At 32.6% G+C, this 13,978-nt stretch overlaps 1 protein-coding gene across 2 annotated transcripts in view; it reads left to right on the forward strand.

Annotated features, from left to right (window-relative positions):
* mAChR-B (muscarinic acetylcholine receptor) overlaps positions 1 to 13,978 on the forward strand; it is a 43,647-nt gene that overhangs the window by 15,989 nt on the left and 13,680 nt on the right. For both annotated transcript variants that reach the window (XM_085186258.1, XM_085186259.1), the window contains exons 2-3: positions 9,369 to 9,499; positions 13,124 to 13,259. In XM_085186258.1, the coding sequence (XP_085042384.1) occupies positions 9,420 to 9,499; positions 13,124 to 13,259 (216 nt within the window). In that variant the 5' untranslated portion in view covers positions 9,369 to 9,419. The remainder of the gene's footprint in view (positions 1 to 9,368; positions 9,500 to 13,123; positions 13,260 to 13,978) is intronic.

Below are 13,978 nucleotides of genomic sequence, written 5' to 3' on the forward strand. Positions count from 1 at the left end.
ATAGCGCAGTGGCACAGGTATGTGACTGTAATGCGAAGGTTGTGGGTTCGATCCCCACCTGAGGAAATGGAATATTTATTTATATTTATATTTTCAATTCTTCGCTTTGTTGCCGAGGAAAAGCGCAACGTTGAGTTTCGCCACTCAACACGCAATTTCTCAAGAATTCGGTGGAAAGTGAAGTTGGCGGAATGTGTCTTAAAGAAGATGGAGTTAGTTCCCACTAAGTTCCCATGTTGCATCTGCCTTCCCTGCTAAATGCGGGATACAGCGTGAAGTTAGAAAAAAAAAGTTTTACGCAGTTTCATTTATAGCAGTATAGGCAAAAATAACCTAGTGTAAAGACCCTCAACTGAATGACTGAACTTTCGCCGTAAGTTATCTTGCAAAAAAACTAAAAAAAGAAACATTAAAAATGAATATTTTACAGCCACCAATTGAAATATTAACCATACTGATATAAACTATTGTTAGTGGACTCGTGTAAAAAATGGGTAGATTTAGGTATTCCTATTTCTAACACTATCATATTTAAATTAATTACCATATTGAAAATTTAACTGCAATCAATTAATTAAACAAATTACTAATTCTTACCACAGTATAAGTTATTTTTTAAATTAATCCTCATTCGTTTCTAACAAAGCTAATGCAGCCGTTGCAAATATAAAGCCTTAATAAATGATGTATTGTCGTTCCCTTCAATGAGAACAAAGGTTTGACAAAGCCTTGACTGCTTATAATCGGGTCGTTTGTTGAAATAGATAAAGTAAATCTTCTTAAATATTCCAGTGCTGTTATTAAAGACTATTAATTAAAGTAAGCTGTGTAAGGGGGAGACCAGGGCGGGCTGTGCCATTATTTTATAGTGTTATATTTTTGGCTTGATTATATATTATGGGCATGGAGAACCATTGAAAGATGTTAAAAAATATTTCGCTACATTATATCATATATCATAATAAATTGAAATACATTATAAAAATATTAACCTAATAAGAATTATCCAAAATATATAAAATTCGCTTCGTACTCCAAAAAAATTAAAAAGAATAATCACTCGACGAACAACTATTACAAGTTCGAAGGAAAACCCATTCTAGTCGCAGTTCAGCGTCACACTTCGTCTACCAGGCTGAGGACAGTCTATATTTTAGATATAGAGGCTCCCACGAGTGACATTTAGGTGCAATCGCACCTAAATGTCACACGTAAAAAAACGCATGCAATCAGATACATTTGACCGCCATGACGTATATTAGGTTTATTGGTTCAAACCTATACCAATCTATAATTAAAAGAGTATATTTTGAGGTTGTAACGCGGCGGATGCGGGTTTAATACCCATTCGAGGGAATTAGTTATTATTTATTAATATATCCACTATATCACTTCTTCCCACCAAGGCAAAAGCCCGTCGTTGAGTTCCACCGCTCAACACATAATACTTCAAAATTCTACAGAGAGCTCTTTTCCCATTCGAAAGAATGAATTTTCTTTTCCTTGTTCTGGTTAATCTGACAAAACGCAACATTTCCTCTTGCTAAATTGGGTGTAGGTACTGTGAAGAACAGAATGTCCTAATACTAGGTTCAATCTGCCTACCTTGTTGTGTGTTAAACTTGGATTACCATACATAATTATCATTATATTACTTGCATTTGACCATGGAAGCAAAGTCGCATGTGAAAACTAGTTCCAAATAATAGCATGTAAGCGCGAGTGTAATTAGTATTAAAAACTAAAAAATACTGTTTATATAGATTTTTTGTGTACATTATTTTATAAAATTGATGACACCTGTTCGTGACACCCCACCTGCGTTAAAACTTTAGCCGTAATGGATATTTAATATACATTTTACAAGGCTTCAGTGACCCTCCATAAATTAAATATAAGGAAAATTATTAATATAGAAGCTAAATATTAAGACAGTAGTTAAAAAAATAAACGCCTATGCATATACGAGTACTCAACTGATTTTGATGATAATATGTAGGTTATTCTCTAAGTTGGAATGTACTTTATCCATTTCAAAAAGAATCATTTTGATATGATTTATATCTGCCGATTTTTTTAACAGACACTTAAACAATTTTGCATATATCGTTAGAAATTTAACCCAATACTCAAATATGAAACCTTTAATAACCTTCATGAATGGCAAAACGCGGCGTTGAGTTCCGCCATTGAACAAACAATGCCTCAAAAATAAGGCGGAAAGTTGGGAGCGGAACTTAACACTAGGTTCTCTCTGACTACCCTGCCATGTGCGGGATACAGAGTATAGTTTAGAAAAAGATAAAAAAGGAAGAAATTATCCGTGAAGATTGTTTGTAATAAAAAAGTTTTTATTACGTTTGTTTTTGTTTAAAATATGTCCTATGTAGTGTTGTTACACTTCAAAAACGCCAGTAATAACTGGCCTTTTTGGAGTTTGAAGAGATATACGCCTTTTTGCTCACGATTTATTAATTTACGTTTAAAGTACATTAACTTAAAACTATTCAAAAATTAAAATACCCAAAGTGACTCAATCAAACAAATCTATACTAAGAAATAATGCCCATATCCAAAAGGATGGTGTTTTTTTATACAAAATTCAAAGCATTGTCCTAAATTTTAATATATTCTAACAGTAGGTATATTATATTAAATACTTGATGATCCTTAAAAAGATATACCTATCTATCTCAATACGCATTGCTTCAAGAATTCGTTAGAAAGTGGGAAATGGAATCTTAAAGAAGAACGAAGTGTCCTTACACTAAAATCTCAGGTTCCCTCTACCTAACCTGCTATTTCGAGGGATACCAAAATCATCACATACTGCCCCACAACGGCCTAATTAATGTATGATAGATGTATTAATATCTCATTAACAGTATATAATGTAGCCAATTTAAGCTCAGATCTACTACCTAATCCGTTCTAAGCCATCAAGGCTTTGTCAAATCGATTACCACTGTAGTATCGTGCAAAGGGGCTATGGCGTCCTTGTAGTTAGTTTCAACCGCAATAAATGTTAAGGAAAAAGATTTCGTATATTTAATAGCTTAAGGGTCAAAATAATATGACAATTTTGATTGTATATATAAAATTTTACGGGATCATTTTATTTTGAGACGTTGCGGTCGGTTAGGCCCGTATTTAGTGTAGCGCGATGGTTTTATACATTTTTGAACATAATGAAAAGCTTGTTGAATAGTAGTTTAGGCATAATTTTTTTACACATTTCAGATTAGCATGTGAAAGTCTAGACTATTAGACAATAATTTCTTCATTTTTTATCCATTTTTGGGACGGTTTATGTTAAAATGTTCAATATAGGCTTTTTAATTTCATATAAAAATAATAGTTTACGATCCCTTAGAGCATAGAAAAAAAAATCTAAGTTCAATGCATTCAAAAGATACGGGCGTCTTTATTGTATTTTGTATGAAATCCGCCGCGTCAATCAACTCTACTGTTATGAAATTTGACACGAAGTGTGAAAATTCGAGGTGTTTCATGAAGAAAACATTCATATGAGTGCATAGCACAAGCTTAAGTTTGTTAATATTTTTCACTACCAGCAGGGTAGGCGAAATATACCCGTCTGTCCTCTACGACCAGTTTTGGGTCATTACAAAGTATCTTTTTTCAGCTTTACGCTGTATACTTTATAAAGAAAGGTAGGCAAGGGGAACCTAATGTTGAGATAATTCATTACACATTTTTCGAGACGTTGCGGAACTCAACGCTGTACTTTGTCTTGTTAACAAAGCTAAGAAATTAAAATATTAACCAATTCAAATTTCCAAGTGAAAATCGAACCCCCAACAGTCGTGTTTATAGTCACTGCACTAGAACAGCCTCCGAACGTATCTAGTTTAAAATAAATAGTTCAGTCCCACTTTATATTTTATTTCAGTCTTTTAGGAACTAGCTTCACGTTTGTAACGTACCTCTAGCGAAATTTTATTAGGTACACTACCTAGGGATTCCTTTTGAGTAGAATATTGGCAATGGAACAAATTGAGCATGTCTTCATTTTATTTTTTATTTTTCTCCGAGCCGTATTTTAATTATAAGGAAAAAATATTGTTACAATTTGATTATTTTTGTTTTATAAATCTTAATGGATACTTGGAAAAATACTTTGTAATATTTACGTGAAAATAATAATAATTTTAGTGTCTGTTTAATTTGAAATTTAATTATTTTGCGTAGTAAATAATGTTATTGTGTTTTTTCTTTATTGTAGTAAAAAGACAAGTGAAAAATGTCGTAAAAAGCATTATTGATTTTTTATCCAACACCATGACGAAAAAAGGGTAATGTGTTTATCAGTTTCAAATTTGGCCTCATATTACCTTCCAAAACACTTACATTACCTTTGAAAACACAGTAGGTACTAAACATACTGGAGGCTTTCCTTCGTAAAAAGCATGTGGACCCCTCGGAGGCCATGTATGACAAGGTTGATGACAGTGGACGAGGCGAAAGACGTAGGTAGAGATCGTAGCGTTTGGCGCTCGGTTCCCTCTAACTACCCCGTTAGGGATAAAGCGTGAAGCTATGATGTGCTAGTTATATACGTATGAATTACAATTTTTTTAAAATCATTCTCTCTACATCTTGATCGTTCACTATTGTGTCTGTCTTTTCTTTTAAATCTTTTATATTGTCAGTATTTCCTTTTTCATAACATTTAAACGTTTAATTTCACATTTTATCCATTTTCAAACAGAAAATGGTAACGTTATATCTGTTAACATATTGAAATCCGAGATTATTGATTTTGTTGGTTTGTTAAAGGAAGACATCTCCTCGGGACCTCTTCCAGGCCAGTACGCAGAACCACTGAGCTACAGAAAATTGTTTAACAAAGCACTGTTCACATCATACGGTGGAAATTTTAGTACACCAAAGACTGAAGAAATAAGTTTTATTTAGATTTATTTTAAATGTGTATGCTTTAAAATTTTATATAACATTGAAATGTTTTAATAAAAAAATGATCTTATTTGTATAGATACAATTAGAACTAAGACACTCCGTCCTCCACTTTTCATCTAGTTGTAGAGACTTTACATATTAAGTACATACTTTCATTATTTTATTTGAACGTCTCTTCGAGTGGGAATCGAACCTGCAGTCTTTTACGATAGTGTCAAAATATTAGTGTAAATTTTAATCTATATCACTTCTCATTGCAAAGTCACGTCACGTGACCTCACTTATGCCAATCCCATACATGTAGGAATTTTCAATTAGCGTTATTGGCAACTATTGCAGTTCAATTTGTAATTTGGTCTACGAAATAACACCGTTATGGCTCAGGAGACTACCATTTGTATTTAGATTTTCATTTAATTTTTTTACTTCTATATTCGTACTAATATTTTAAAATTGAAATACTAGTTAAGAAACAGCTAAAAATATTTGAAAAAAAAAATATTTAATGTTTTTTTTTCTTCACTCTGATGTCCAGGTAAAGCGAAGCCAGAAAAGAAAAAAAAGAAAGACAGAAACTAGGGAGCGGAATATCTTAACATACTAGGCTGCCTCTGCCTATCCTGCTTCATGCGGGATACTGCGTGAAGATGAAAATATTCATGTATCAAAGGCACACTGCCTAGAACTAGACTATACTACATCGCGTAATGATGTTGACTTTTTTACTTTATTTTCGATGAGCTATTGAGAAGCGATATTTTAATTGAAATTGTTTTACTTCTTCACGAATCTTTTGTGAATTACAAAGAAAAGAGACATCCATCTCTTTTGTTTAACTTGGTAAACAATAATATTTCCATAAAAAGAATTACATATTATTTTATTTGTTATTTGTTAAATAGTACAATTGTTCAATTAATTCTTGGAAAACAAAAAGGAAATGTGAAATGGAATTTCACTTCTTATATAAAAGGAATTGATTATAGCATTCATTTATTTTATAGTTTTCAATTTAAAACCTTGGAAAACATTTTGTGAGGAAAAGTTTAATCGAACCACACTTCGACGAGGCCTCAGAGGCTACTATCTCAGTAATACAAACTATAGATCAGAAAGTATTTAGGCCACTTGTGGAGCGTGCGACTGTAGAAGCGGCAGATTGAAGGTTCAATTCCTACGCGTGGAAATGAAAAAAAAAATAACACTACAGGTTCATAGTCTGTACCTTTTAAAACAAACGTCTATTAATAATCTATTTTTTATTATTAATAAATTTAAATGTTCATATAAACATTACTTAAAACTAGACTTATGTGATTATATAGATAAAAACTCTTTATTTAAGTACATTATTAATAGAGTCCAAACATTTCTAACAACAATTTGTAATGCTATACGATATCGAGAGGTAGAACTGACACCGCCGAGTAAGAAAACAATATATGACCACAGACGAGGATTGAACCCAGAATCGTTTTGTTTACAATCAGACGTTTCCCATCTATACCACGACGACCACCTAAAATAGAAAGTTATAAAATATTTTTGTTAACATTACATATATTTTTGACCCTGCAAAATGCGATACGTGGAAATAAAACTGAACTAAATATTCTGAAGTCACAACCACGCCTTACCACGTTATTCCGACCACGTTCTCTCCAGCTTTCAGGAACGATGCAAATTAGTTTCTGACCGCAAGAGAGAAAAATTTTAAAAGGATACAAAAAAAATGGGTGAATAATCCGCGTACTAGCTCTCTTTTTATATTTGACAGATCCGCACAGTGAGGATAAGTAAATATGTATATCTCGTTTACATATGTATGGGAAGGGTGTTATGCCTTATTGTCTTTACCTCATACGGAAAGGCATTTTTTTGTAGAGAGAATGATAGGATCGACTTAAGTATATATTGGAATAAATTATTATAAACTAGTGGTCGCAGTCGCGGCTACGCCCGCTTGAACTATACAAATATTTATTTAATATGTTTATGAAATTATTTTCAGTTTTCAATAGAGAGATGCGTTAAGCAAGTTCATTTTGGGTGATGTTTTCTAATACAAACTTTGAAAATCGTTGCTTAGCAATGGTCGCTTAGCGATGGTTGTTATTAACATGGTCGAATAAATTGCATGTCAAATTAATAAGTATTTTAATATATTTCTACATATCCAAAATATTACAAATATGAGAAAAAAAGTATCCTATGAACATAGGATACTTTTCCCGAAACCCTCAAGTATTTTATCTATAGTCTCTATATGAGTATTTTATCACAATTAAATTAGCGGTTTGGCCCTGATTGCGTAAAAGACAGACAGACAGACAGACAGACAGAGTTACTTTCGAATTTATAGTATAAGTATGGATAAATTATTTAAAAGTTTATTATAGTTACACATTTTTTGGCTTCACATTATATTTTGGATAAATCTTTTCAATTCAATATCGATTTGTAACTTGTATAGTTAAAAATAAAATGTTAATAAACTAATACCAGTGGAGGATGTGTACTTGTTTAAATTACGTAAATTTGTTTCTTTAGCGTATTTATAGTAGCTAAAAGTGAATTTAAAAAAAATGCTAAAATAAAGTGGATCAAACTGTGAAAGATTTTAGTATTTTTTTATGTTAATTTCAACCCACACGGGATAAATCTGGCTTTGCCAAAAGATTTAACGGGAGTATATTTCAAAAATTTACTTTATTTTCACAGTCTGCGAGCGTAGATGAAAGTTCGGTAACTGGAAATGTACATTTTAAAACATACTTCAACTATATGAAACCATGAAGTTACTTTTATTCAGACAGGTAATATAATGCGGTGTAGCAGAAGAAGGGAGAGGAAGTGAAAGAGGTTTTTAGGATTCCATACCTTAAAATAAAGGGGCAGTTCCTTATCCTTATAGGATCATCTTCTTATGTGATTGTCTTCCCGTCTGTCTGTTTGTCTCTCCATCTATCAGGTCTACTTTTTCAAAATTGCAATGATTGCTCCCATAGAGTATGAAAAAAATTAAGCTTCTAATACAATTCAAATAAAAGATATGAGAGTTTGTGCTGTATGAAATGGGTTTTTATATGAAATTTGCCGCCAAACTAAAACCTTTAGTGTACTCCCCGTGGGTCTAAAATTATGAAATGAGAAATGAGAACTGAGAACTGAGAACTTATAATTCAAACTAGGAAAAAGAAAAGAATATAGATACAATAAATGCTAATTTTGTAACTGAGATTTGAATCTATACCTACTCAACTGTAAGGGTGTTTTTTCGCAACTGTGCTATAAAAACACGAGTCTTTATATTACAATGAAATTTCCTTTTATATTTATAACGATTTCCAATATCTTTGAAGTAGGTTCGTTCTCATCCAGTCCGATAGATTTGCAAGGTAGCTTTTTTCCTGATTCTGTGAGCGTAAAAGTATCTAATACAAATAATGATTTAAAAAGTCTTAAAGTTTAGTAACGTGGAAATTTGCAGCGTTAAGTTCCGCCACTTCACACGATGTCTTGAATTCGGTTCGAAATATAGAGTGTCTAAAGCTTTTATATAGTCATATATGTACATTTTAATTTTGGCTTACGAGTCCAGTCGGAATCTCGTACATAGCAGTATACGGGGCACTTGTTAAGGCACTCTGTTCCAAATTAAGACACTTCCCTTCTCCACTTTCCGCCAATTCTAGAGCCATTCCGAATAATTAAGTGGCGGAACTCTACATCACGCTTTGCCTCGACACCAGAGTGAAGAAATAAAAATGTTAATTATTTAATTTCTAATGGGAATGGAACCCACAAACTCGCGGCACGACAGGCCTCCATATTTAGATATTTACTTAATAATATACTATCATGTCCATGTTACGATATCAAACGGCGTTTCCGTTGCAAATCACATGAGCCGGCGCGGCGTCACAGCCCCATCTACCCTCGTGGCTATATTTATAGTTGATTTCGTACATTAAAATAAAACCATATAAAATATTGAGTTTGCGTTGAGATACGTAATGAAATTAAAAGATTTATTATACAATTAGATGGTAAAGAGATTGAATTTATAAGAAGTATTGCAAATGATAGAAAAAATGTTTTGTTCAATTATCCCGCATACAGACAGAGAGAACAAAAGAAATGTGACATTGCATGTTTCTTAACTGTGTGAGACAAATATTATTTATCCCCAGTTGGAATCGAACCGACAACCGTCGGGTTTAAAGTCAGACTACATTCAAAGATAATAAGGTAAATGGGGAACAGAGCGTCTTAATTCTGGGTTCCCCTACTTACCCTGTAGTGTGCGGGATACAGCGTGAACTGACTGATTGATTTAAACTGTAGGTACATATAACATTTCTAAACAAAAGTTATAATTTTTGTTATATAAACAAATAATAATTATCCATTTCTTTTCTTTCTAGATGCGGTAGGCGTATCACAGATCTGTCAGTGTATAACCAGTTGCTATTATAATGAACTCGACGGAAGCCAGCGTGGACGTCAACCGCTCCACGCCGATATACACTATTGGCACTAACTTCATAACCCAGTGGTAAGAAATATGTCTATGTATTGTTTTGTATTTGTAAGATTTTTTCTCATTTGATAAAGAAGTAAGAAGAAGAGAGAAATACTAGTTTTATTCAAGGGCGGGCCTAAAATAAATATTTTTCTCTCTTAAGTGTGGAATAACATTTTAAAAATGTTAAAAATAAATACAGTAAATTAGTATCAAAAACTAAGTTTTTCTGCCCTCCCCGTTTATTGCTCTGACTAAACGCTACGCTTTATAAGAAACTACGGGAATTGGACACGCGCAAAGGGATAGCTAAGGGTTATAAATAATCCTATAAGAATCCTGTTTTCATGTTTAAATTATGGATGATAAAAAAATATTAAAACTTATATTTACATCATGAAATATAGCCTTTCTCTATAAATGGACAATCCAACACAAAAGAGATTATTTTAATTAGAAACAGTAGTTTCTGTGATTTGCGTCGCGTTTAACCAAACAAACGCTTCACATTAATAATATTATTATTTATTATAAATTAAAACAGCACATTCCCCTGTCCCTTTTGTTTATCCAATTTTCTTTATTACGACGAAAAGTAGACAGAAAAAGAACGTGTCTAGGAAATAAATAGTCGAATCTGTATCGCCCTATACAAAGTCGGCCTACTAAATTAAGATCTATTATATTATAGAGACATTTGTCTCTTCGAGCATAATTACTAAAAAAATGTGGACTAAAAATCATTTTTATTTAGAAAACTTAAGACAGTTCCAAAAATTTAATTCCAGCTACCCTCCAAAATTCGAAAAAACAATTTGACTTCAAAATTAATTAATATTTTCATTATTAATTAATAAAAAAATTAAAAGTTCTTTTAAAATTTCTCACTAGTCTATACTCTACTGCTACATGGTACATGAGCTATCGTTATTTTTGTTGTAGTTATCTCGTGTGTTAAACAATGCCTGCGTTCTCTTTTAGCTTACATATCAAACAATAACTTTGAAAAAACAAGAACGTGCTGCATTTTGTATTGTGAATTTTAATTAGGCACCTATTCATTAGATGGTTGCTATTAATACATTAATATATGTATATATGTATGTAATCTTTTTTAGCTTCAGCATACATAACAGGGTAGGCAGAGGGAACCTAGTCAAGACACTTCGTTCCCTATTTTCCATCGCATTCAGGAAGTATTTCGTGTTGAATGAAAATATTAAAAACTTCCTTTCCTCGAGTGGGAATCGAACCCGCAACCAGTCGCGTTCACAGTCACACGCCTCTGCACCTTGACAGGCCTTTATGTATGTAATATACATGTAAAGAAAATAAGAAAGATCATAATAGTGCAGAGGAACAGTGTCTAAATGATTGTTGTAGGCTCGATCCTCAATAAAGTTAATTACTTTCACTTCTACACTTACAAAACCAAATCGCAGCGTTTAGTTCCGCTATTCAACATACAATTTCTCGAAAATTAGACAGACAGTAATGAAAAAAAAAGCAGAAAAATATATTCAGTAAAGTTTATATAAGTATAATTGAAGTTTCTATAATTGCGCTCAGCATAAAATAGCGTTAGAAACAACATCACGGCCAGAACTTTGCGAAGATTGATTCATTTTTGATGAACTAATTTCCTTTTCCCTGACACTGTACAAATCATTTGCACAGATTTCAGCCACATTATCTACGAAGTGAATTTATTGTTAGTGCAAAAATAGGATTTTATGTTTGTTTTGTTTCTAGAAGGATAGGCAAAGGGAGGCTAAACACTCCGCTCTCCACTTTCAGCCGAATTCTGAAGGCATTGCGAATTGAGCGACGGAACTAAACTCCGCGCTTTGGTCGATACCAGAGCAAAGAAATTAAATTATATTTAATTTCTTGGAGTTAGAATCGAACCCTCAACCTAGTAATACCCTTGCGCTATGACTAACCTCGCATTGTTTTATTTATTTATATTTTTTTTATATTTCATTCTATCTAAAAATGGCTTAAGTTGCAATGAGTAAGTGAGCTAGTCACAAAAGTGCAATTTTATGAACATTAATATATCAATTATCGTTTGAGCTAAATTAATGAAATTTAAATAATTTACAAGCTGAGGGCTTTCAATAAATTTGTCACGTTGAGTTTCCCACTCAACCGCAATGTATGAAGAAATAAACGAAAAGTGGGGAACAGAGTGTCTCAACACTAGGTTCCCTCTGCCTACCCTGCTATATACGGGAAAAACAATTTAAAGATTTACGAGCACTCAAATTTAGACCTGTCTGAAATGATTTGTTGTAGCTCTACCACAGCCGAAGTTCACGCAGCCTTTCATGTCACCCACACACCCGTTCATACAAATATAATTCAGTGTACCGCGCGCATTTGACATTTTGTACTCGACGCAACATCCTGTCGGTTGCTATTTTTATTTTCATGTAACTTTATTTATTCTGTTGATTAATTTTTTTTTTTTATTTTTTTATCTATACTAATATAATAAAGCGGAAGAGTTTGTTTGTTTGTTTGTTTGTTTGTTTGTTAGTTTGAACGCTAAGATCTCTGGATCTACTGGTCCGATTTACATTGTTTTTGTTTTGTATGAAAGCTGCATTCTTCAGAAGTGCTATAGGCTATATAACATTACATTACACATATCTATACTAATATAATAAAGCGGAAGAGTTTGTTTGTTTGTTTGTTTGTTTGTTTGTTTGTTTGTTTGTTTGTTTGAACGCTAAGATCTCTGGATCTACTGGTCCGATTTACTATGTTTTTGTTTTGTATGAAAGCTGCATTCTTCAGAAGTGCTATAGGCTATATAATATTACATTACACATATATACTAATAAATTAAAATACTTTCTAATTTGACATGCAATTTATTCTGCCATGTTAATAACAACCGTCGTTGCTAAGCACCGGTTTGCAAAGTTTATTTGTTGTTTTAAGAAAACGTCACCCAAAATGAACTTATATTTTGATATTCATCCTTATAAAAATAAATATATTATATAATATTTAATAAATATTATTATAGTTCAAGCAGGCGTAGCCGCGTCCGGGTCCACTAGTATACTAATAAATTAAAATACTTTCTAATTTGACATGCAATTTATTCTGCCATGTTAATAACAACCGTCGTCGCTACGCGACCGCGTTCGCTACGGCGTCATTTTGATATTCATCCTTATGAAAATAAATATAATAGTCACTTTTAGCATTTCATCTAGATTGAAATTATATTTCTATAGAAATTATATTCTTATATTTCAAGCAGGCGTAGCCGCGTCCGGGTCCGCTAGTAGTAGGATAAAACGCGGGGTTGTTAAAATAAAATAGAGCCGATAGTGGAGGGCGAAGAAGAAATTTATTTTTTGGCTGCCAAGAGAGAGAGTTGCTTTAAATAAAAATATGTAATTGTTTCTATGAACAGTGTGGCACTTTCTGGTAATATTTTGGGTTTGATTATAGCAACATTGGCAATTTAGCACCCAACATAAAAAAACACTACGTTCCTAATATATTCATGCTTATACCGCAGTTCTCCATTTTCCTCCTGACTAAACAGAATGTTTTACATAACCATAAAATAATAATTTAACCTTATTTTATAAAACACAATTTATACCAACTTTTAACAAAATTTTTTTTTAACAGGAAACTACAGAAGTTTAAGCAGCGGTCGTGCGTGTCCAGCTCATATCCGGAGTGCCAGGCTTATTTGATCACAAACATCACTAACTATACTGATGTCTACTTCTTCAACGGGACAATTGATGAGAACGTAGAATTGGTAAAATATTAATGAATATTTAAATTATTTAGATCTTCAATTTCAAACAATGTTTTTTTTAAATATATTCGTTTTTTTGGTGTGTGTGATTGTAAACACGACTGGTAGTGGGTTCGATCCCCATTCAAGGAAACAATACATATAAGGATATCAGGTCCTCTCTGCGTACCCTATTGTGAGCGGCATACGACTAAGAAAAAAGAAAAAAATATATATTTTGACATATTATTTTTCTATGAGCTGGTCTTAGTTGTACGCGTAAGGTTTCGAATAATAAATTGGAATTAAAGAAGGAAGTGTCTTAGTATTATGTCTTGTTTGCCTTCTCCACCAACGATGAAAGATACGTGAAGTTTTAAAAATTATCCCCACAAACATAACAATATGTAAAAAAATTACCAAAAAAAAATAATGCAAAATATGGCAATGTAAGACAGAAGTTCCTATGTGCGGGCCGTACAAACAAAAAAGTTACACAGCCACCGCAAAAACTGCTTTTAACGAAACCATTCCAAAGCATCAGATTTTATATACTACGAATGATATATGAATGACACATATTTTAACTTCACGCTGTACCTCCCAAATATTAAAGTAGTCAGAGAAGCTAGAGTTAGGACACTCTCCATTTTCGAATTCAGTGGTAACGAGAAAAAGTGAAGCGCTGAATTCCGGCACTTAACCCACAGTGCCTCTATGATTCGGCAGAAAGTAAGGAA

The sequence above is a fragment of the Heliconius melpomene genome, chromosome 6 (genome assembly GCF_056956725.1).
Source record: "Heliconius melpomene rosina isolate 202511_hmr_F chromosome 6, ASM5695672v1, whole genome shotgun sequence".
Taxonomy (NCBI): domain Eukaryota; kingdom Metazoa; phylum Arthropoda; class Insecta; order Lepidoptera; family Nymphalidae; genus Heliconius; species Heliconius melpomene.